We start from the raw sequence: 24,151 nt of genomic DNA, 5'->3' as shown, positions 1-24,151 counted from the left end.
TTCAAGCTCTATTATAAAGCCATAGTAATCAAGACAACTTGGTACTGGCACAAGAACAGAGCCACAGACCAATGGAACAGACTAGAGAATCCAGACATTAACTCAGACATATATGGTCAATTAATATTTGATAAAGGAGCCATGGACATACAATGGCGAAATGACAGTCTCTTCAACAGATGGTGCTGGCAAAACTGGACAGCTACATGTAGGAGAATGAAACTGGACCATCGTCTAACCCCATATACAAAAGTAAACTCAAAATGGATCAAAGACCTGAATGTAAGTCATGAAACCATTAAACTCTTGGAAGAAAACATAGGCACAAACCTCTTAGACATAAACATGAGTGACCTCTTCTTGAACATATCTCCCCGGGCAAGGAAAACAACAGCAAAAATGAACAAGTGGGACTATATTAAGCTGAAAAGCTTCTGTACAGCAAAAGACACCATCAATAGAACAAAAAGAAACCCTACAGTATGGGAGAATATCTTTGAAAATGACACATCCGATAAAGGCTTGACGTCCAGAATATATAAAGAGCTCACACGCCTCAACAAACAAAAAACAAATAACCCAATTAAAAAATGGGCAAAGGAACTGAACAGAAGGTTCTCCAAAAAAGAAATACAGATGGCCAACAGACACATGAAAAGATGCTCCACATCGCTAATTATCAGAGAAATGCAAATTAAAACTACAATGAGGTATCACCTCACACCAGTAAGGATGGCTGCCATCCAAAAGACAAACAACAACAAATGTTGGCGAGGCTGTGGAGAAAGGGGAACCCTCCTACACTGCTGGTGGGAATGTAAACTTGTTCAACCATTGTGGAAAGCAGTATGGAGGTACATCAAAATGCTCAAAACAGACTTACCATTTGACCCAGGAATTGCACTCCTAGGAATTTACCCTAAGAATGCAGCAATCAAGTATGAAAAAGATCAGTGCACCCCTATGTTTATCGCAGCACTATTTACAATAGCCAAGAATTGGAAGCAACCTAAATGTCCATCGATAGATGAATGGATAAAGAAGATGTGGTACATATACACAATGGAATACTACTCAGCCATAAGAAAAGGGCAAATCCAACCATTTGCAGCAACATGGATGGAGCTGGAGGGTATTTTGCTCAGTGAAACAAGCCAAGCAGAGAAAGAGAAATACCAAATGATTTCACTCATCTGTGGAATATAAGAACAAAGGAAAAACTGAAGGAACAAAACAGCAGCAGAATCACAGAACTCAAGAATGGACTAACAGGTACCAAAGGGAAAGGGACTGGGGAGGATGGGTGGGTAGGGAGGGATAAGGGGGGGAGAAGTAGGGGGGTATTAAGATTAGCATCCATAGCGGGGTGGGAGAAAGGGGAGGGCTGTACAACACAGAGAAGACAAGTAGTGATTCTACAACAGGTTGCTACGCTGATGGACAGTGACTGTAAAGGAGTATATAGGGGGGACCTGGTATAGGGGAGAGCCTAGTAAACAAAGTATTTGTAAGTATTCGTCATGTAAGTGTAGATTAATGATTAAAAAAAAAAAAAAATGCAGTTCCTATGTGGTGACCTCTAATGAGTTCTACACAATAATATAAAGGACATATAAAAGTGTAGGCAAAGGGTCTGTTTGTGTTTATACAGAGGATCAAAGCCTAATTTGGCTACCCCGAAAATGAACTAAGAAACGATATGAAAGAGAACTTCCAACATCAGCACTCTCGGGAAGACTCATGCCAGAAGATGATCATCAAAAAACCCCAACAAAGATCCACGCACTGCTACAGCTGTAGATGCACTCATCCCACCAGCTCCTGGACTTGCCATGGGAATGAAGGAGATATCTAAGCTGGCCTGTGCATACAGTAAAACAACAAATTTGACTGGATCTATACTGTTGGAACTCAACCAAGAATTAGGAGAAGTGCAAATTGTAGCGCTCCAAAATCTTACAACTACAGACTATTTACTGTTAAAAGAACATATGGGATGTGAACAGTGCCCAGGAATGGGTTGTTTTAATTTGTCTGATTTTTCTCAAACTATTCAAATTCAGTTAGATAATAACCATCATATCATTGATAAGTTTTCACAAATGCCTAGGGTGCCTAACTGGTTTTCTTGGTTTCACTGGAGATGGCTGGTAATTACAGGTATGCTTTGGTTATGTAACTATACTCCTATTATGTTAATGTGTGTGCGCAATTTAAGTAGTAGCTTAAAATATATACATGCTGAAGTTACTCTACAAGAAGATATGTCAAAGAAATAATCAATCTTCCCATGTTTTCTCCCGCCTGCTACTTCTATAGCTTTTCTTCTTCCTTCCTAATTACAACGAATTCTTAAATAGAATTCGTGCCTCATATCAAATTTACCGAGTATCATAACTCCTCCAAGTGGTAAAGATACCTCAAGACAAATGCTGGGCATAGAAGCCACAGGGCATAAATATGCAAAGAAATAAAAAGCTAACCATTTCAAACAATAAGGCTTCTCTCTCACTTACCAACTTAACATTTCCCTGTGTGGCCCCGGAAGATGACTGGTTAGCCAGAGACGGGTAAGATTCCTCAAGGGAGGAACAACCTAAGACAGGCACAGTCGCTGGGGGGTCATCAGGTGAGAAATTGGGGATCAACAGAGGTGAGGCTTAGAACCTCACCCCCCCTGTTCTGAGAGAAATCTTCTGCATATGTGGATGTTTTATTGCCCTTGTCTAGCTTGGATTAACACATAGTCTACAGGCACACACCTGATCATATACATTTGCTCTCTTACAACACTAAACTATGTTTTCTACCTTTATGTTGTATCTACCTACCACTTCAGCATCTTATTAAAAATAATAAAGAGAGAAATGTGGTATCCACATATAAATCAAGTATAAAAATCAAATGTGTATTCATATTTGAACTGACTGTTTATAGTTCATAATGCATGAGCAAAACCAAAAGTTTCTGTGATGACTGCCCTTGTACTGTTCACCATGTAACTTATTCACTATGTAAGAATTTGTTCTCCATGTAAGAACTTGTTCGTTATGCTTCAGAAGATTGGAGACTGACGAAAATTAGGCTTGGGGTGGATTAATGATTGTGCATTGAGCATTGACTCCCCTATACAGAATTTTATTGTTGTTAACAACCATTTGATCAATAAAAATGAGAGATGCCCTAACAAAAAAAAAAAAAACAAAAAAAAAAAAAAAAAAAAAAGAAAAAAAAAAAAATAAAAAAAAGAAAAAAAAAAAATAAAAATAAAAAATAAAAAAAAAAAAAAGAATGTGAGCGAGATAACATCTAAGCAAGGCCACCAACCCCCTTCCACACTGTGGCCCCACACTGAGGACAGCAGAGTAGTTCTTAGTCCCCTTCCCCAAAAAGTCCCTCCTGATTTCTGGGACAGACCCGAACCCCTCATTTTTCTGAACACTGTGGCTATTCATTCGACCTGGACGGGCCTAATGTCCAGGCCAGGCTGCTAAGCAACCCGTCTCCTCTACCCACTGCCCCCTGCCAATCAGGTGGGCCAAGAGGAGGCCGTGAGCTGGGGCCCAGAAGGGTCGGGAGGCGGGCCTGGAGACCGCTGCCATGCCAAACTAGGCTGCTCATCCATCAGCTGCTCCGTCAGAGTGCCAGTCTCCAGGGCCCCTGCAACAATCCCTTTGTAGCAGTGACTCTGGACAAACCAGTGTTAAAGAGCATGGCAGTACCAAGATGTGGGGCTGTAAAAGGTCCTTAAATTTTCCATCTAGGGGACAGCTTTCTGGGTGCTAACTGTGGGAAAACATCAGTTGGGTACATCCTCCCTCCCCTCCTAGGACAGTTGGCTGACCAAACGGAGGGCAGGCTGTTAACTACTCCAAGGCCCCTAGGGGCTCTTTCCCAAAGCACTGTGGGGCGCCAGCCCCCCCCCACCCCCCTGCACAGCCCCAGTGCGGAGGGGAGGAAGGAGGCACGCTATTACATGTCTACCCCAGGAGCAAAGGAAGTTAGTCACCCAACAGGCGCTGTCTCTTCAAAGGGGAAAATACTTGTTTACTCCTGGAGCTCTCTGGGTAGGGTAAAAGGCTGTGAGCCATTGTGGGGTTTCTGGCAGCCTCTGTGCCCCTGGCAGCGGGTGGGGGGGGGAGGGGAGTCCTGCATTTCACAAGGTCCCTGCCTGGCTTAGCTGAGGTGGTTTAGTCACATCTCTGGGAGAAAAGAAAAGATGAGGCAAAATCACAAACAGGAAGCTTTCCCTTTTTCTTTTAGTCTTTCCTTTTTTGGCTTGGCCCTTCATTACACTAATCTTTTTACACATACAAAAAAAAATAAAGATAACCTTTATTTTTATAAAGAGATAGGGAGATAAACTTGGTAGTAGGATTCAATTTACCAGTTAGGCTCTACTTTTACACCACACACGCACACACACAGGTGGGGGTGCCCAGAGTGCACCCAGAGCCCCATAGAGCCATGTGACCGTGGTCCCAACTCCAAGTGTGAGAAGATTCTCCTGCCTTTAGAAAACCCTATAAGCCAAAGGTATAAATGAGTCACGCAATGCCACACAAAAGTCTCCTGGGAAGACTTTGGGCTCTGCGGTTGTTCTGATTCCCCATTTGTGTCACAGGCGCCCGTGGGACTTCCAAGGCCCTGGAGAATCAAATAATGGGAACCTATGCCTCCTGGTGGCCACACCTAGTTCTGTTTCAGAGTGTAATTGTGCCCTCTGACATGAAAAGGCTGGGGTGTCACTGTACCAAGGTGCCCTTGAAGAAGAAAGCCCACAATCCAAGTTCCTTTGGATCTGGAAGCAGCTAATCCCAATACTCCACCTTTAGCGTGAGAAGAAGGGTTTGAGTACGTGCCACAGGAAGAGCCCGGAGCCACGGCATCACATTGTTAAAATGGAGTTGGGGCGAGGACTTCAAGCAATGCTGAAGGAAGAGCAGCAGGGAGGGAGAGATGGGGCATCTGAGAGACCGCTGAGCACGGGCGTCAAATACCCAAAGATGCTTTTTAGAACCACTTATGCTCAACTGTCCATTGTGGCAGTTTTCATCCAATGAAAGCAGCCTTAGGAGGACAGGACAGGGCAGCGGGCCACACTCAAGACCAAGACCCAGAGACCTCCTCCTACCAGTTATACCCAGATCCAGGAATTCAGTACAAAGACGAACCAAGCACCCACGCTAATTATCTTGGAAGCCAGCCAGGGTCAGAAAGAACATTTGAGTAAGTATTTAGTATGACAGAACTAAGGAGACAGAAGGAAGGTTCACATTACTGAACTGCCAGTAGGTTAGAAACCGGTTTAACAAAACCTGCTACAGGGGAGAATCTCACTATGCTCTTAAAGGCAGGAGGGGAGCAGTTAGGATACAAATAAAAAGCAACAAGAAACCACTGTTCTTCTTCTTCCCCCAAAGCAGTGTTTCAGAATGCACAGGGAACACTTGTCCTGACTTGCATGCATCCATCCCTCTGGCCTCCAGAAGGATGTTCTCAGGTGGGCAAAGTTATGAACTCAGCCTGAAGATCTATTTATCAGACAGCTGTCTCGCATATCAGTTGGGAAGCATGAAGCCCATGGCCCAGAGACTGAGACAGACCTGGGCGCCACAGCAGTTGACCTGCAAACACAGCAGGCTGAGGGGTCTTCACCCAGTTTATTAGGAGGGGGAAGCAGAGAGTCTCACCTAGCAGCTCCTAGGAGAAAAGACCAGGTACACCACTTCAGCTCTCTAGCTCAAGTCCAATTAAGACACAAGGAAAAACAAAACAAAACAAAACAAAACCTGCAGCTTCCTAAGAAGCCAAATGAAAAGACAGGAATGAAGGAAAGAGAGCTCTGAGCTGGTGGGGCCAGGCCTCCTTTTGGGATTGCTTGCTCCCCTCCAGCCTCCCCAGGATTCACCCTCCAACCAGGGCACATCCCTGGAGAACAGTGACATGAAATCGATGATTTTGGTTTCTTAATAAATTCTGTCTGCTTCTTGTAAGAACACACAGCCACGGTAGAGGCTGAGTACTCAGGAGTCACAGAACCTGGAATGTGGTTCCCCTGCACAGAATACAAAAGTCCAGCCACCCAAGAAACTATGGCTGTTGCAGAGGAAGGAGGTGAAAACAATATGGCTCCATGAAGCAGGATAAGCTGTCATCTGAGCTGGGAGGATTTACTTAGCAAAGCAGTACCAGGTCCTAGTAGAGGGAATGGAGATTTACCGACAGCTAACGACGCTTCATCAGTCCTTCCTGCGACCAGCCCCACAAAGCTCACTCGAAGGGCCAGCATCCAACTTGAGACAAAGCAATACAGCCTCTGGAAGCTGGATTCTGCCAAATCAAAATGTCACTTTCTCCCCAGCCTTGGGAGCAGCAGGCATAGAGAAAGCACTCTGAACAGAGGGCAAAGGGCAGACTGTCCCTGCTGCCCAGTGGAAAAATGCTGCAGATGGTATGCATTCTGTTAGATGATGGAGTCCTGCATCTTAATAGCAGGTGACAGCTGGGGAGGCAGATTAGTAATAAACAGTGCCCTCCAAATCTTACGTGCTTTTAGACCTGGGACTCCCCGAGTATTTATGAATGATATCTCCCTTAATGAGCAGAGTGCCTACTTAAAAATGACCTCTTGCTGTGGGCCTGACTCCCTGACACCCAGTTCAGCCTCTCCTCCCTCCTGGCACAGCCCCTGCTCTGGAACACCCCCCTCCCCTTTCTTGCCAAGTAAGCCCCAGGCCCACTTAGATTTCAGATTTAGGCTCAAGGAAGCCTTCCTCCCGACTCAGGATGAGGATCTCCATCCTACTCTGCCCTCACTGTCTCCTCGGCTGCCATGTCCCCAGCACCTGCAGGTGGTGCCCTGCCCACAACAGTTGCTCACTGATGAAACACACACACACTCTTTCTAACCTGCCAGTGGCCGGTTCTGCTTCAGTCTAGTTTAGGTTTTCATAGCCTCCTTTGGCTGCAGTGCTTTAATCCCCAGACCGTAAACCTGGCCAAGTCCACAGTTTGTTTCCATGTGCAGACTCCATGCCAGCAGAATAACTAATAAAGGCGTTAGACTTGCAATCAAAGGCTGACACAGGCAGGCAGGAGGAGGAAGGGGGCGGGGGCACCCATACGGAACTTAGAAAATCTTTTTAAATCTAGCTTGCTACTCCTAACCCTAAAGCAAAAAGACAGAGTGATTGTACAATTAATTCACTTGTTTATTCCTCAAATGATTTACTGAGGATTTATTATGTCCCAAGCAATGGGCCAAGCCCTGGGGAGATACTATGACCAAAAGTCAATGGGGAGCAAAAGGAGGCGGCAGGCTAACCAAGTCAATGAAAGGTCTTGGTTCAGCTCACAGCAGCCCATGAGGCTGGGCCGGACTACTGCTGGCTTCAGAAGTCACCAGTGTGCCTAGCAAGCCCTCTGGAAGGCATCAAAATGACAATCAGGCTTTTCTGAGGTGCATGTGTGAGTCACTTCAGGTTGCTAAGAAAGCAGCAATTCTGGAACTTTTCTCAAAATACCTCTAAGCTCCAGAATATAATTACTGGGGCTTGAGAGACATGGTTGGGGGTGTAGTTTGAGAGCTGTCAGCAATCCCAAGGCTCAACGGAAGCCACTGAACCCAAGGATCAGGGGGCCAGCCCCATGGCAAAGATGCCTGGCATGCATGGGTTGTTTTACCCACATACACAGGAGAGCCCTGGACAAAGCCTGTCCACCAGCACATTTCCTCCAGTTGTATCCTGTTGGTCAGGACTGGGCCACTGCCACAGCACGCTGCCCGTCTGGGGATGGAAACACTCACTTTATCAGGAAAATGGGCGGAAGTTGGTGGGGTCGCTTTGGATGTAATGGGCTCTCCTTTACTCCTGGCTTACTTACAGGAAAGTTTCTACAGGAAAGGGTTAAACAGGCATCTACCAAGACAAACTAAGCCTGCTCTGGCACTGGCCTTGTGGAACGCAGAAAAGGCAGGGAGGGGGAGAGGAAACAGTCTCTCTATTGGAAAAATCTGGCTACAACAAAGCCCACATTTCTCAGCACGGTGCTGATGCCCTGTTACACAGAACCAACCAGACTTTAATGTAAATGCAAAGCTCTGGCCGAGAGCCATTTCCAAAGGGAGATTGTTATCTGACGATTCCAAATGTAATCTCAGATTTGATTCAGAACAAATGAAGATTTCGAGCTTCTTGAAGATCTTGCAGAGGATGTTCAGAGAGGGCCATCCCATCCCTCTCACCCTCTTGCCCCCAGGATGCCAGGACGGGCTACCTGCATGTGGTGGTTCCCTCACATCATGGATTTGGGTCAAGCCCTCAGTGGTAGGCCCAGATTGTGTTTTCTTCTTAAAGGTTTCCCCCCAGAACAGTGTCTCTATGCTTTAAGTTGTTATTTTTTGGTGGTGGTGGTGGTGAGAGTCAGACAAGGACAAAGGAGACACTTTTGTGAGACTGAGGACAGCAAAGTGAAGTCCATGAGACAAACAATTGGACATGGCCACCAGTTTACAAAAGCATTACTCTGCCTGAGAGGTCAGTTGCCAAGCTGAGGTAGATGAACACCCAGGGCATATATAACTGAGTGCCAGAAAGCCAGGTGTGTAGACACACAAACTGGTCATCATCTACATCACGGTAGAAGAGGAATTAATTATACCGACAGGGCCAGACAGAATGCTAGTATCTTTAAGGCACTGCTTGGAAAAAATAAACTGAACTCCAAGGTCAGGAATACAAACACAAAATCCTATCGAACCCAGAAGCTGCACAGCAGCATTTCAAGGGATGTGGATTAAAATGCAGAAGGAAGGTGGGAAATGCTGAATCCCTAAGGACAGGCAGCTTGCTTTCTGCATCATATAATTTCAAAAAGATAAACCCCAGCTGGGGAGGAGGCGCCCAGCCACACCTCAGTAAGTAATCTGTGGCATCTGGGCCCGAAGGGAGGGAAGGACGCTGGGGCTTGCATGGCCGCTGGGAGGGCAGATTGGGCATGTAGTGGCTCCTTCTCGGCTGCAGAACCCCGTGGGAGTGGGGTGGGGCTGCTGGGATTCTGTGCTTCAGCTGACTTGGAGCAAGTGCTGTCAAGAAGGTCCTGCTGGTAGTGCAGTGGAGCCGAAGGGGAGGTCAGAGAGAGAATAATGGTTGTTCTTCCCCTTTGCATGAGATCATAGCTTCCAGCAACTACAACGTTTCTACCAGCAGTGTTCAGCTTAAGATATAGCCAGGACCTTGTTTGGAAGGTGGCAAGACAACGGACCTAGCTTGGATTTCTTTCAATCTGGACAACAGATGAGCTACTTCTACAGCCTGCCGCCCCCCAGCCACGGTGGCTGTCCTTTCTGCTTCTCAGATCAGGTCACCACCCAGACAGACCTGCAGACATGACCTCCCAGCACAGAAATTCCATGTCTCCCACTTCCATTAAGGGCAACCCAGCCTTGCCAAAGATGAGGCCTGAAAAAGGCCATTTGGCCATTCATCCCAGCAAGAACAAGGAGATGCCAGATGTTAAGCAGGCTTGGGAACTCTCAACAGTTCAAAGGCTCTCAAAGCAGCAATGGTCAAGGGCCTTTTCTCCTTCTCTGGTTCCAGATGAGTCATGCTGTAATTTCTATTTTCTAGTCAGCACTCAAAGGATCATGGGGTATGGGAGGCAGAACATGGGGGCAGGTAGGATAATAAAATCAAGCCACAGGGAGAAAACATACATTCTTCCTCCCACACCCTTAATGCAGGACTCACTAAAAACTTACATCATAATAACCCCAAGAGGCCAGACATTATTATTTCCACTTTACAGAGGAGTAAACTGAGGCAAAGCACAATGCGACAGCTTCTTGCCCAGTAAATGGCAATGCCAGAATCCAGATCTGATTCTGTCTGACTCCAACAGCTAGTAATACTGCTTCCCAGTTTCTCACCTTTTCCCTCTAGGCTTGGAGGCTGCAAACAGTAATGGTTTCTACAAAGCCCTTGGTTCAACCATTGGAGAAGCCAGTATCAAAGACAAAGTAGAAAAGATAGCTCTCCAGGAATGACTCTGTAGCAGGTCACAGAGCAAGGCACCTGTTACACTCTCGACTGAAGGGGAAGATGGCCAGATTTATTACCTTTTAACTGTAATGATCAGGGGAAACAGTTTAAGAGTCTGTGGTGCCCTAAGGAGTAATGTCTGAGTTGATTTGAACAGAAGGGCTGGTGCTGCCACCCCATCCTTAACTAGAGATTGATTTCCTGTGGGCACACAGAGGAAATACTACCAAATCCTGAACCTAACTAAGCCCTCCATCCCTACTGGGTGAACCATTGGGGATTTCCAATGAAAACTCAAGTTTTAAAGGAATTATTTCTCCTGACCTATATAAAGAGCACAGCATGTTTCTGGTCCATCAGAGAATTTCACAGGAAAGAAAAAGCCTACAAAGCTTTTTATTCAGTAACAACTATAAAAATATACCCATATTTTGCTACTATAATGTATTAGTTTTGGATTTTATTCTAGCTAGCTGAAAATATGAAGAGGGCTAAGGGGGATCGTTGTGCAGGAGTGTTTCTAAAGCCTGGTATCACTATGAGAACAAAAGGTGATGGATCTCAACCTTTTCCGTCATTCCCCATTGGGAGGTATTTAGAAAAAAAATTTATTTTTTACAGCAATTTAACTGAGATAAAACTCACATACCATATAATTCTTAAGTGCTTAATTTTTTAATTTTTAATTTGTGTTATGCTATAATTACCCAGACTGTAGCAACATTAAAGATGTTTATAATTCAAATGGAAACAAAACTCAATGCAAAATATAAAAGCTATTATGCAGGCAAACAAAAAAAAGGAAGAATGAAGATGGCCACACAGGATCATGGAATTAGGTGATTTCTTTTCTTTTACAAAAATATTCTATTTTTGCTGTAATAACTTGACTATAAAATACATGCACTATAAAAACCAAACCAAACCCTGATAGGATAACCACAGTGTCATATAACCCTTTCCATGTCAAAGACCTCTAAGAGAACAACCAAGTTTTAGCTCTAACAGGTAAAACCATTCTACAGGTGAAGGTTCTCCAGAAGCTCATCGACCAAGGGCACACAATGAACCACTTCCAAATGCTAGACAAGAATTGGTTCCTGTGCCACACCATACAACCTACCCTCTTAAGATCCTTCAGAATGAACAGAGTCCTGTGCAACTTGTTTATGAAAAGCCTTAGCATCAATCATTCTTTCTGATTTCAGAGTCCTGGAGGTACAGCAAACACACCAAGCCCAAAGAGGAAAATGCTTTGCTGACCGGCACAAGTTGTGAAGCCTCTTTCCTTTCGTGGTTAATAAAGAGAATCTAAGATTCCAACTGCCCACATGCAACTGCTGGCAGGCTTCTGAAAATTCTTCCTAAAATCAGTAGTCAGTAACAGATTCATAGGAAACAAGCTCCTTGGACAGTTTTCATCCTCTAGATCTTTGATTCTGCAATTTTAAAAGACGAACAATAAAGCAGAGTCAGGAGGAAGGAGCTGGAGAGAAGAGGAAGTGAGGAACTGAGTCAGTTCTGCTAATGCAAATCTTTTATCTAGACTCCAAGTCAATTAATAACACATGGTGATGAAGACACTTGACCTTCTTAAGGAGTTCAGGTGTTATGTACAGCCACTGAAGGCAGAGGGACCTGTCACTCAGCTTAGCCCTCAGGGGGAGAGTAAGGACTTTACCAGGCTCCACCACTGTGGAAATCTAGACAATCTACCAAATGCAGTTCCAAAACTGCCCATTACGGCACCCCACAGTGGCACAGCTAACTCACAAAGCTGCCTATGATATCTGAAAACTTCAAGAGAAACATCATTTGACATCTGTCCTGTACCACACAAATTTGTGCACTAGGTTTTCAAGTAGCTACTAAATTGTGAGGAGAGTAATGCTGACTGTTTGGGCTTAATTACTTAAAATTCTCCAGTCACCAAGGGTGCCTTGAACTGAGAATATGTGGCAACCTCTCATCTGCAGGATGAGGGCACATAATCAGATTCAGTTTTGCTGAGAAGGCCGAGCACTGCTGACTGCTGCATTTTAGACTGAAAAGCCTATTTGCACACACTGTCTCTGTCTGCTCCCACAATCACCTGGTAAAGTGGCAATCGAAGTTGTGATTTTCCAGGCCTGCCAAGTGCAATTTAAGTTACGTGCTGTAGTCCCACAGCGGAGGGAAGCCAAGCCAGTGCTCAACCCAGGTCTTCTGACTCTAAGTCTACCAGACCAGCTCAAAGTTGTGGACCTCATACTTTTGCACTGCTTTCATGCACAAAGAATTTTAAAAATGTGTTTTTAACTGCGGTTGTACACACCTTTTAAAAAATGCTGGAAGAAATTTTTCCCCCACCCAATGCCACCCCCTTGACCCAGAGACACTATTCTGTTTTCACAGATGTTTGCTCCTTGGGCCAGGAGGACTTTTTCTCTGGGTCAAAGCCTGGACCACAGCACCTCAAGGAGGCCAGCGAGTCAGCCCCACACAGTGGAGCCGGCACTCCCAGTTAGCTGGCAACAGGCTGTTCCCACTTTCTCCAGCCAGGTCACTGATGCCCGTGTTTGTTTTCAAAGGAAGGGCGTGTCAGAGACAGTGAGTGGAAACACCTTCATCCACAGGAACTATGGGAGGGAGAAAAAATAAACAAGGGAAAATGCTCCAGGGCAATCGAGGTAAACCATGGACAAAGGAGAGTGGGAGAAGGGTAGCTCATATGCCAAAGGCAAACAGATGAAGGAAACACTTAGGCCATGAGTCCCGCCTGCCCCTGCAGTGAGGACTGCCTCTTCTAGTCTGACCTTTTCTAGGACAGCAGTGCCACCTAACGTTCAGCAATCAGAACAGTATGCCGCGCCCGCGCTGCTCACAGAGGAGGTGCGCCCAGAAAACTGAAGTTAGAGAAAAAGATGTGACAGAAGTGCCGAAGCATTGTTTTCTATAGAATGCTCAGACACCCCTTCTCTAGTTCAGGGCGAACTCAGCGACTCCAGAACTGATCTCTGCCACCCGGGCTGAGGACCAAAGGCTCCTGATGGAGGCAGGTCTGGAGTTGCCGTCTTTTACTCAAATTCCTTAGTATGGGATTGTGGTTACCCCAAACACCAGAGGGAAAAACATGAGGGTAATTTCCAGTTTTTTGTGCTCTACACTTGTATTTCCTCAAGTCAAGAGACATTACGTTGGAGAATACTCGCCCTGCTTACCCATATGCTCAAGTGCTCTCTTGGGAGACGCCCTGGTGGTTTAGTCCAGCCCCAAGTCATAAATTTATTTTAGGACAGTTTTGACAAATGGGTTCTTACAATCTGTCTGAAAAAGGTCCAGGAACAGAGAGTCTACTACCTCCTGAAGCAGCTCAGCCCACTTTTCCCAGAGATGACAGAAAGGTCTTCATGCTGTGAAGGTGAACGTCCTCCCTGCAATTCTCCGCGTTGCTGCAAGTTCTTCATGCGGACCTAACTGCCGCCTCTTCCCGAGTCTCTTCTTCCAGCTCTTTAACTTTTCCTCACACGATGAGGTCTGTAGGTCCCTCAATTTTGACTGCTCTCCTCTGAACATGCTCCAGTTTAAAACGCTGAATTCAGTTTTCCAAAACAGGCCCACCAACCTGTGTGACCGGCCTGGAAAGCCAGCAGGGAGGTACTGATCATTGCAGCGACTGCTACTGAACACAGCTGTGCCAGATACCATACAGCTAAGTACTTATTTATATGTACTTAGTTAATCTTCATAAAAGACATGAGACGGATTTTATGATGATGCCTATTTTCCAGATCAGAACCGCAGGGAGAGCTGTATTCAAACCAGGTCTCTGACTCCAGGGCTTTAACCTCCCCACCACCCGGCGGGTCCCAGCTTACTCCGGGTGCTCTTCCACCTCCAAATGCATCTCAAGGCTCCCCAGAGCTGACAGCTTAATGGGCGCTGACAGCAATGAAAACAGTTCTCCAACAACTGTTGAATATCACCAACCTACAATTTTAGTTCTTGAAGAAGAGTGGTTCTCAAAGTTCATCTGTGGACCCCCCCACCCCCAGGGATCTGCAAGGTCAAAACTATTTTTAAAATTCTAAACAATTATTTGCTTTTTCACTGTGTTGACATTTAAAGGAGCAAAGGTGGGTGGGTAAACTGGCTGGCATTTGGAACCAATCAAGGCAGCAGCCCCAAATTTTATTATTCATACTCTCAGTTAAAATAAAAAAGCTAAATTTACTTAAGAATGCCCTTGGTGAAGCAATGAAAATGACCAATATTAAATCCTGACCCTTGAGTACCAATATTTTTTAGCCTTTTGTGTGATGACATGAGAGATATGCATAAACACTGCTGCTGCATACAGAAGTGTAATGGTTATCTCTAGGACAAGCAGATACATGACTGAGTGACAAGCTGAACTGGCTGCTTTCTTCTTGAAATACCTTTTTTACTTGAAAGAATGACTGACAGACTCTGAGTATTCAAACTTGGGTAACTGGCAGATATTTTCTCAAAAATGAAGCCTGACACTTCAAGGAAAACTCTGACAGTATTTATTGGTAATGATAAAATTCAAGATCTCAAGCAAAAGTTAGCAACTTGTAAAATATGTACTTCCCACTGTGAGCCAGATACTTTCCAATACTTCAGGCTTATCTGATGAGATCAGTAATGCCACTAATATGGTGTTTGGCTATTACTGAATAAAACACATCAACATTTATCTTATGCAGAGATCTGCGTAACTCGGTGAGCAAACATTTTCCAAATCACCAGCACTTGATGCAATACTACATATGGCAAAGAGCCACTGAAATTGCAAGACAGAACTGAGGATTTTAATGAAGCAGAGTACAAAAAGTTCACTGAGAAAGTTTCATACTTAATGTTGCAACTAACTTTTAAGAAACTACCACTTGTTGAATTTTGATGAAGTATCAGAGATTACCCACAATTACTGAAGGGCTATTAAAATACTTCTCTTTCCAATGACCTGTCTCTGTGAAACCACATTTTCTACACCACTTCAACCTAAACAACATACTGCAACAGAGTGAATACAGAAGCAGTTATGAGACCCTAGCTGTCTATTAAACTAGGCACTAGATATTAAGGAGACCTGTAAGATGGTAAAATAATGCCACTCTTTGCAAGAACTTTTTTAAAATTTCAGAAATAGCCATTTTTCATAAAACTGTGATTTATATTAATACAGAATGGGTTGAGTTGTTATTCTGAAGTACATATTTATCAATTTTCACAATTCTAACTTCTAAGATAGTAAATTACCAACAAACAAAACCAAAATGAACAGAAGCTCTTTGGGATTCTCAATTTTTAATTGTGTAAAGGAACTAAAATGTTTTGACAATTGTTATAGTAACAAATTAAAAGCAGAACTTAAAAAGCCAAAGCAGGAAGAAGTGCCATCTGGTGGAAAAGACAGTTATGACATCAACCCATCTGCTAACAAGTGACACCTCTAACAAAACTCTAGTGATGTAGGCTATTGTTAGAAACGTCACATACGTGTGGCAGAAATATTCAAAATTAAGAGTTTAGAATACAAAAATATTGTTAAAAACCAATTAAAGTAAAACTTTTGTGTGCCAAGGAAGTTCTCAAACAGAGGCAGGGTTGAGAGGGGTTGGAGGTGGAGGCTGGGACATGGTAGCAGATCTCCTGCCAGCTCAGGCAGGAGGGGAAGCCAGGGCCAGGATGAAGGCCAAGGGAACACAGAAGACTCATGCTGGGAAGTGTCTCTAGTCCTTGGGGAGGCTAAGAGGACTCATGACCTTACTGTGTCCCCTTGGTGGGCCTCTGCTAGCCACTGGGGGCTGGAGGACACCTGAGCTGGTGAGCACCTCCTGACCTCCCTCCATACTCACTCTTCCAAAGAACAACCTCAGGTTACTGCAAGGGCTGGATTTTGCATTCTTTTCTGAGGGCTCCCTAAACTGTGCCATGAAAACTTCTTATTCCACAGACTCAAAATTCAAATGACTGAATGAAAGAGAGTAAATCCCATCAGTCAAGGAGCAGGAATAAATGACACACCTTTGCTACCTTCATGTGGGACTGAGAAAGGGGAGGCTAAACACCAGACACATTTGCAAACTTCCCAGTTTGGCCCCACCTCTCTCTACTATTCTTCCTCTCTCATTAAGGATGCCATTCCCAGGGGATTTGCTGTTTGGATCACTGTATTCCAGAAGGGGTGATAGTGAGGTGCACACAGACTGCCTGCCAGCCAACTCCCAAGGAGGCTTTCTAGCCTTAGGCAAAGGATGGCAACCTACACAGACAAGGGCCATGTCCCCAAAATCCTCCTCTCCCTCCACAACCAGAACCCCAACACCTGGTGGCCTGAGGGTCATTTATGCGCAGATTCTAAGGCTCACATGTCCGAATACTGACAGAAGATGAGCCCTGATACTACAGACCATTTTCTTTGTGTAAGCCCAAGCAGAATTGTGACTGTCCTTGACCCAGGTCACAGGGCCACCCACCTGCTAGTAATGCTTGGATGAGCGCTTAGGCCTGGGCTCCCCATTTGGCACAGAAAGGCACTTGCCTTTGCAGTTCATAGGGTTCAGTTTTTTTCTTTTTTCTGTATGCTGGTGCTAAAACTCTTGGTAAAATGTGTTCTTATCTGTATCACCCACAGTCTTTTAGTTCAAATTTGGAACAGCTCATGCTATATCTTTGGATATACCACTCTTTTAGACTGTAATTGGGTACAATTTCCCTAAATTCTACATGTCACCTTCAAGGCTTCGGTTGGTTTCAAAGAAGTTTTTAATTATAAAATTTGGTCCCTATACCCTAGGCCTAACATGTTGGAATTAACCTTTTTCTTTGGGGAAAAAAATGTTCCCTAAATAGTGTTTCCTCAACAGGCTCATGAGAGAGCCTTTTCACAATAGGTGATATCATGACCTTGATCACAACAGGTCAAGGTATGGAACAGGAAATGCTGCTAATCACTCTTGGCTGTTAGTGGGATGGAAATATAAGAAATGGCTACATTACTTCAAAAAAGACCGTTCTGCACAGTTTACCCAAGAGTGGAAGGTCAGGCCTGGGCAATGAGGATTAGGTGCAGCTTCCCCAGCAGCTGGAGAGAGGCCTCCCCTCACCCAACCCACTTGTGGCCCTTCTTCATTTCTAGACTAAAGAGAGTCGAGTACACAAGGCAGCCCTTGTGGCTTTCCGATTCGAGAATGTTCCCACATCTAACCCACATGCTGGGGCAGTGACCCCACCAAGCCCACCTGGGTGTAGAGCACAGGTGGGCCACTGCGCTTGGCCAGGCCCCTCGCCTTGGTAGTCTGTAGATATGGTACTATCTGCAAGGCTGGAAATCCAAGCTGCCTTGGGACTCACTCATTCTAAGGTGGTCTCCCTGTTTCTTTATAAATCCGGTTTAATAGCAGAAAATCTACACTTTTGGCACAGCATATCTGTGGGACAGATCTTGACCAGACATGAACTGAGCCACAATGTTAAAATGCCTTGTTTGTATCCAGCCACCCCACCACAGCCAGCATCAAATACCTTTGGGTCATCAGCCTCAGGTTTTTCAGTCTCTGAATCGTCATCTTCCTACAAGACAAAGAATTTAGAGGATTAAGCTTAAAGGAGTGGGCTTGAGGGTTCTCACAGGCACAACTAGGGGTTGGAGCAAATTTGCCCAACCTGGGTCATCCCACCAAGAACCCCACCCCTACCATATGACCCAGAACTGGATAAAGAGAAGGAGAAAGGAGGTGTTCTGGGGGGAAAAAAGAACATTAGCAGCTCAGGGTAGTTACTCCAGCAGTGCCATCATCTACACTAACGAAAATGTCTGCAATTAAAAATCACACAAATAAAAAACAGAGAAAGGTTGCAATGTGCTTCACAAAAGAATAAGACCAGGCCCCACAGGATAAAACAGGCATAGTGTTTCCAATGAAATATCAATTATTTAAAATTAGGAATGTAATTTCCCTCTTTGCCTTTCATATATGCAAATACTCTGTCAAGAGTACTGTGGCCCACACACCACTACCCCAGCACTTCAACCCAGCAGCATTTACAGCAACACGAATGGCAGGAAGGCAGGCTTAACATGAGCAGGGCAACTGAACCAAAGGGCAATACCCTGCCTTTCCTCAGTCCCAAGTGAGTGGGCCCAGCCTCCATCCAAGCTCTCACAGAACCACCAGTGACCCATTTTATCCAGTCTTGTTCCTTATCCAAATGACCTGCCTGACACAAAGCACCATGTAGGTAAGGCATTCTCCAAAGCACTGGCCTCACACAAGCCAGCCCACTATTCCACTGAATGCTAACAAAGGTCAAAGATCAGCTACACTATGAGGTGGCTAGAGCCATGTCTGTTCCACTATGCAGAACCCCAATGCACAGGAGCCTTTAACTTAACAGCCAAGGAAAAATTAAGTTTCACTTGAATTTACTCTTTCCAATTGAGCTACACTTTAACCCAAACATTAAATAGCATCTGAGAGACTTGAACAAACTATCATGATGGCTTTGAGATTTAACTGTCATGTAAGGTGTCAGTGAGACAAAAGTTTAAGACAATCTCCACAATCTCCTTAAAATGAAACTAATCATGCCAAATAGGCAGAGATGTAGCTCAGGCAAATACAATCACATTTCAGAATGTCTGTATTGGGACTTGATCAGAGGATTCTACTAAAATATGAAAATTAAAGCTTAAGTATGATGGAAATTCTAAGCAAGGCAAATGTGGAACACTTCATAAACACACATTATACAAATTTATAGAAGAAAATAGTTACAGATGTTAAGCCAGTATGTGTGCACTTAAGAAAGGAAAACAACTTGCAAAACTTTTCTTAACAATTTCAGTCAATTCTGAATGATCAGCATTAATGGTGGAGCTGAGGGTATGAGAATATTTTCTACAAGGGAATCAGATACAAAATATATTTTTGTTTAACATGGAAAGCATTTTTAATGCTAACATTTAAATATCAATGCACAACAAAATTTAAAACAAATAATAAAAAACACTGAGTGTTTCAATTAAAGCTGTTGCTAAATAGCCAGATTCTATATCCAGATTCAACTTTGTATGTGTTTGTGCTAAACACCAGCTTGAATCCTTGTTTTTTCTCCAAACTTTTAAATTGTGGCTCATGACACTCAGGTGATAGTGTAACTAAAGTCTTTCTGGTTAAAACACAAGTTCTCGGCCGCCCGCGAGCCCTCTCGGCCGTCCGGCGAAGGCGGTGGGATGGGGGAAAGAAAACTTTGAGCTCCACGGCTGCCGGGGTCTTTCCCCGGAGGAGAGCGTGTTCGAGAACTTGTCCTGGACAATTGTAAATCAAATGATGGGAAAATTGAGGGCTTAACAGCTGAATTTGTGAACTTAGAGTTCCTCAGTTTAATAAATGTAGGCTTGATTTCAGTTTCAAATCTCCCCAAACTACCTAAGTTGAAAAAGCTATGTGCATTTTCTCTTGCAGCTTGAGCTCAGTGACAATAGAATCTTTGGAGGTCTGGACATGTTAGCAGAAAAACTTCCAAATCTCACACATCTAAACTTAAGTGGAAATAAACTGAAAGATATCAGCACCTTGGAACCTTTGAAAAAGTTGGAATGTCTGAAAAGCCTGGATCTGTTTAACTGTGAGGTTACTAACCTGAATGACTACCGAGAGAGTGTCTTCAAGCTCCTGCCCCAGCTGACCTACCTGGATGGCTACGACCGAGAGGATCAGGAAGCCCCTGACTCAGATGCTGAAGTGGATAGTGTGGATGAAGAAGAGGAAGATGAAGAAGGAGAAGATGAGGAGGACGAGGAGGATGAGGATGGTGAGGAGGAAGAGTTTGATGATGACGAGGATGAAGATGAAGACGAAGATGTAGAAGGAGAAGAGGATGAAGATGAAGTCAGTGGGGAGGAAGAAGAATTTGGACATGATGGGGAAGTTGATGAAGATGAAGATGATGAGGATGAAGATGAGGATGAAGAGGAGGAAGAAAGCGGAAAGGGTGAAAAGAGGAAGAGAGAAACAGATGATGAAGGAGAAGATGATTAAGACCCCAAATAACCTGCAAAAAAAGAACTGTTCAGTATTGGTTGGACTGCTCATATGGATTTGGTAGCTGTTTTTTAAAAAGGTAAGCTGTGATACAAACCCCAGGACACCTGCCCACCCAAAGAGCCAAAGAATAGTTCCTGTGACATTCCACCTTCCTTCATTTAGTCCCCTTGGAAATCCACCACCAAGCTTGGGGACTTCACCCCAACAAAATTGTAAGCGTTGTTAGGTTTTCATGTAAGACTCGTGCTGTAGCATGGATAGCTGGTGAGTCAACTGTCTGTGGCTGCCAGTTACACTGAGATTGTAACAGCATTTTTACTTTCTGTACAACAAAGAAGCTTTGTAAATAAAATCTTAACATTTTGGGTCTGTTTTTTCATGCTTTTCTTTTCAATGACATTTTTTTACATTAGGACATTTTATGTGACAACTGCCAAAAAAAAGTATTTTTAAGATTTAAGTGAAATAAACATGTTCCTCTTTGGTAAAAAAAAAAAAAAAAAAAACACAAGTTCTCTTCTCTTCGTTGCCAGCACACATCAAACTTCAGGCAAGATTTGTGCTCAAGAACCAAATGCCAAGTTAAATGTCAAGAAGAAGTTAAGAAGGATCAAACCACGAATAAAAACTAAAATAATTATCCTTCCTCATCTTTTAAATAAAATTAATGATTTGCATGAGCCCCAACAAAGACTAAAAATAATATAACTGATTGCAGATATAAATGATACACCAACTAGGATGAATGTGTTGTTACAAATGGAATAAATTATCTTAGCAGGGAAAACCAACATTAGACACCAATATTTGGGTTAAATAAAATAATCCACTATCTCTCCCTTAAACTTCAATGCAAAAATTAATACAAAATGGTCCAGGTGAAAACAAATACTATTTTCAAACAGAACTACTAATATCCAACCCAGTCCTCAACAGATACCAAACAAAAAAAGTAGGGGTGAAGTGGAGAGAAGGAATAAAGTTAGGCATGAAATGGAACACTGTGGGTCAGTTCAGAAGGTTTCCAACAAATGAAATGGTGCTTTGGGCAGCTCTGAATTTGGGAGCAGATTTACTTACTGACTGTTTGCTATTCTCATCCTCCTCTTCTTCATAACCATCTTCATCACCCCCAAGGCGAGAGAAGTCATCCTCTCCATAAGCTTCAGATACCAATCCACCTTTCTCCTCTGAAAACAAACGGGAGAATGAATGTATGAATGGGGACAAAAATGAAAGAAAACCTTTCAGCGATTTGAGTGGGCATAGCTTTGGGAAACCTAAATCTCATGTAAGTGACCATGGGCCCAGATTCTGCCTTTGGGAAGGCCACAACTTAGTGAATGAATTGTTAAAAGGACAGGTAGGAAAACCAAGTGCTAAATTCTTTTTCTAATACTTCCAACCCACCTATTATTCCATTCAAAGTCTTCCCTTCTCTGAACCATTAGAGCACACTGTTTGAAAACCTTTTTGGATATGCACCTTGTATTACAAGCACCAGTGAACTTGTCTTCTCATACAAGACAAGGACTCTGTTATCCTCATTTCTGTGTGCCCTCCACTAGGAACAGGACTTTGGGGCATTGAGGGGTTCCCAACCACACCTACTTGAGAAGCAAAATCTTTTTCTACATTTAAAACAAAACAAACAAAGAAAATCCCCAAAACACTACAAATTACTGGGAGGCCATGAGAGAACTTCCTGACACGAAGAGACCACACAAAACCAAGAGTAGCTAATCTAATCCAACCTCCATCACTTTCCAGATAAGGAAACCAAGGCCCAGATACCTTAGGTAACTTGCAGCCAAAGAAATCAGTTTCCATTTTTAACATTGTGATTTTCAACCTACAGCAGGGCAACAAAATCACTGATGGGCTTTAACAGCTCACAAAGTAACAGAATCACGGAGGAACCTTAAAAAGCTCACAAAAACGCCCAGACCTACACCAGATCTACAATTTAGTCTCTCTTGAAGTGGAGACCATATGTATGTATTCTTTTCTTCTTTTTTTCATAGCTCCAAGATGCGTTCAGGGCACATCCCTAACTAAAAGTTATTAACTGAAGATGCAACCTTTATCACCCTTCACATACGTTTTCTCTTCGCTCTCCCCAACAAACAACGTGCCTGGAGAAAATAGGTAGTGGTACAATAGAACCTCGGATCCTCTCCACCCTTCATCCATCCCTCTTCCCAAGACGGAGAAAACTTCTAGGAAGTTTCGGCATAATAATAGAATCAACAGAAGACGGTCCATTTTTACGATAGAGCGTTTCTAGTCTGACCCACTGAGGACCCCGATGGGGGTCCGGGGTCCTATACTTGGGCACAATGGCCCTTTCTTTCCCTCCCGCTCTGCCAGGGAGCAGCATTCCGGGCAGACACTTGATTCTCCCCTTCCCTCTCCCTACTCGGGCCTCACCAGTCGTGCTGCCCGCCGTTTCGACTCCTGCGTCGCCGTCGGATTCGGGCTCTGAATCTTCCGCGTAAACTGCCAGAGACGACAAAACATTCTTCTTCCCCGCCATCTTACTCCCACAGCCCCGGCGTGCCTCACTCCTCCGTGACTAAACACCCGACTTCCGTGAGAAAAGGCTACTTCTTCCGTATCCCAGGAGACCCCGCGCCCGTTCCAGTTCGAGAACCAATCAAGACGACAATTTCTGCTCCTGGTCCCGCCCCTAGTACCAGGGCTTGTGTCACATCATCGCTGCGCGACGGATTGTGTGGGTTTTACGTGACTGGATTTCCAGCCCTTGTCTTCTCAGAGTTGGGGTTGGCGTATGGAGGTCATCTAGTAGTTCCCCAGCCGGCAGGCAGCAGCGGCCCGGGAAGAGCCCTTCGCTCCTGGGCGAACCAAGGACGGCTTTGATATCTTAGGGTGAAGAGAAGGAGGCTTCGGCTGGGGAAAGGAGACAAGGGAAGAACTCTCCTCCGGGAGGTGGGACGAAGGGATCAGGGTCCTGGGGGGAAGAATGGGCGTGATGGCTAAGCTTCTAGGAGCAGATAGTGGATCTTAGAACAACAATTCCATTTTCTCCAAAATATCCCGAAGGCGTTTATATTTCTTCCAGTGGTCTGATTTCTGGCTCTGTGCTATACTTTGGCCTCAGATAGTTCAGTTTTTGTATTTTCACGGAGCATCAAAGTGGAGATGTTAATTACCCCGGAGTGTATTGCTTGGCACTATTCACCTGCAGCTATATAACTTGAAAATAATATATTGCTTGAGTGTATAAAACAAGTTTATACTTATAGAGAAAAATAAGCAGTATTTTAAAAGCAGAACAGAGGGTTGTCACAAACATGATCTTCACCTTTGCCTTAACCTTTCGCCACTGTCTATCGCCAAAATGAGCACGCACCCTTCTCCTTTTGACCCTGAACGTCGAGTCCGGAGCATGTTGAAGAAGGTCTTTGGGTTTGACTCTTTTAAGACGCCTCTACAGGAGAGTGCAACCATGGCTGTGGTGAGAGGTAACATTGCCACACTACCTGCATTTACATTCATGCTGGCTGTACTGTAGCACTGCCACAGAACAGTGTCCTTCTGATGCTTCCTATCTCCCCACCCTTGGTCCATAATTGGTTTTGGAAATCTTGTAGACTTGTTACCCAACATTTGCAGTTTTATTGGCAGAATCACCCAGCTTTTCTGGTTCTTATATTTCATAACCAGAGCTACATAACAGTTCATAGATTCCTAGTTTTGTTCATTTGTGTGCAAGCAGTAGTGGGGATAGCAGGAATAGCCTAACCTAATAACTGACCTTCCAGTCACTTTGTTAAAGACTGAGTGGCCTGGGTCCTAATAGGGAAAAAAGGAGTATTAAGATTATAAACTTGAGATATGCTGACAAATGGAGGTGTCAAGAGGGGAGCAGCAGTATATTATTAATTACAGTATAACATTTATAAACAAAAGATCTCTATGTGATGTCACTTCCAAGTCTACACAGATATGCCCACTCATCCAGAAGTATTCAACTTTCATGGCTGTTCAGTTCAGTCACCCATATTTCAGCAGACTCAGACTTTTTAC

The 24,151-nt window shown here is 44.1% G+C and overlaps 3 protein-coding genes across 5 annotated transcripts in view; 2 read left to right on the top strand and 1 right to left on the bottom strand.

The window, feature by feature from the left end:
• Positions 1-22,652, bottom strand: part of SAP30BP (SAP30 binding protein) — a 42,900-nt gene extending 20,248 nt beyond the window's left edge. Inside the window, exons 1-3 of the mRNA XM_036900313.2 lie at positions 22,532-22,652; positions 21,182-21,291; positions 17,577-17,624 (exon numbers count right to left, since the gene is read on the bottom strand). Of these exons, the coding sequence (XP_036756208.1) occupies positions 17,577-17,624; positions 21,182-21,291; positions 22,532-22,637 (264 nt within the window). The 5' untranslated portion in view covers positions 22,638-22,652. The remainder of the gene's footprint in view (positions 1-17,576; positions 17,625-21,181; positions 21,292-22,531) is intronic.
• Positions 19,491-20,468, top strand: LOC130683609 (acidic leucine-rich nuclear phosphoprotein 32 family member B-like). Its single transcript, XM_057501708.1, has one exon. It carries the CDS (start codon positions 19,559-19,561, stop codon positions 20,093-20,095), a length of 537 nt encoding a protein of 178 aa, XP_057357691.1. The 5' UTR covers positions 19,491-19,558; the 3' UTR covers positions 20,096-20,468.
• Positions 22,653-22,821: 169 nt separating the features above from the next.
• Positions 22,822-24,151, top strand: part of RECQL5 (RecQ like helicase 5) — a 30,999-nt gene continuing 29,669 nt past the window's right edge. Inside the window, exons 1-2 of one of the 3 annotated variants that reach the window (XR_008997456.1) lie at positions 22,822-22,980; positions 23,449-23,586. Coding sequence is in view for 1 of the 3 variants with exons in the window: in XM_036900063.2 (XP_036755958.2) it covers positions 23,463-23,586 (124 nt within the window). In the remaining 2 variants the exon portion in view is untranslated. Of the gene's footprint in view, positions 22,981-23,446; positions 23,587-24,151 lie in introns of those variants that run through there. The other 2 variants (XM_036900063.2, XM_036900065.2) reach the window with 2 other exon arrangements.

Source organism: Manis pentadactyla, chromosome 4, assembly GCF_030020395.1.
Source record: "Manis pentadactyla isolate mManPen7 chromosome 4, mManPen7.hap1, whole genome shotgun sequence".
NCBI lineage: Eukaryota > Metazoa > Chordata > Mammalia > Pholidota > Manidae > Manis > Manis pentadactyla.
The sequence above is the reverse complement of the archived record's forward strand: the minus strand, read 5'-3'. Positions and strand labels throughout refer to the sequence as shown.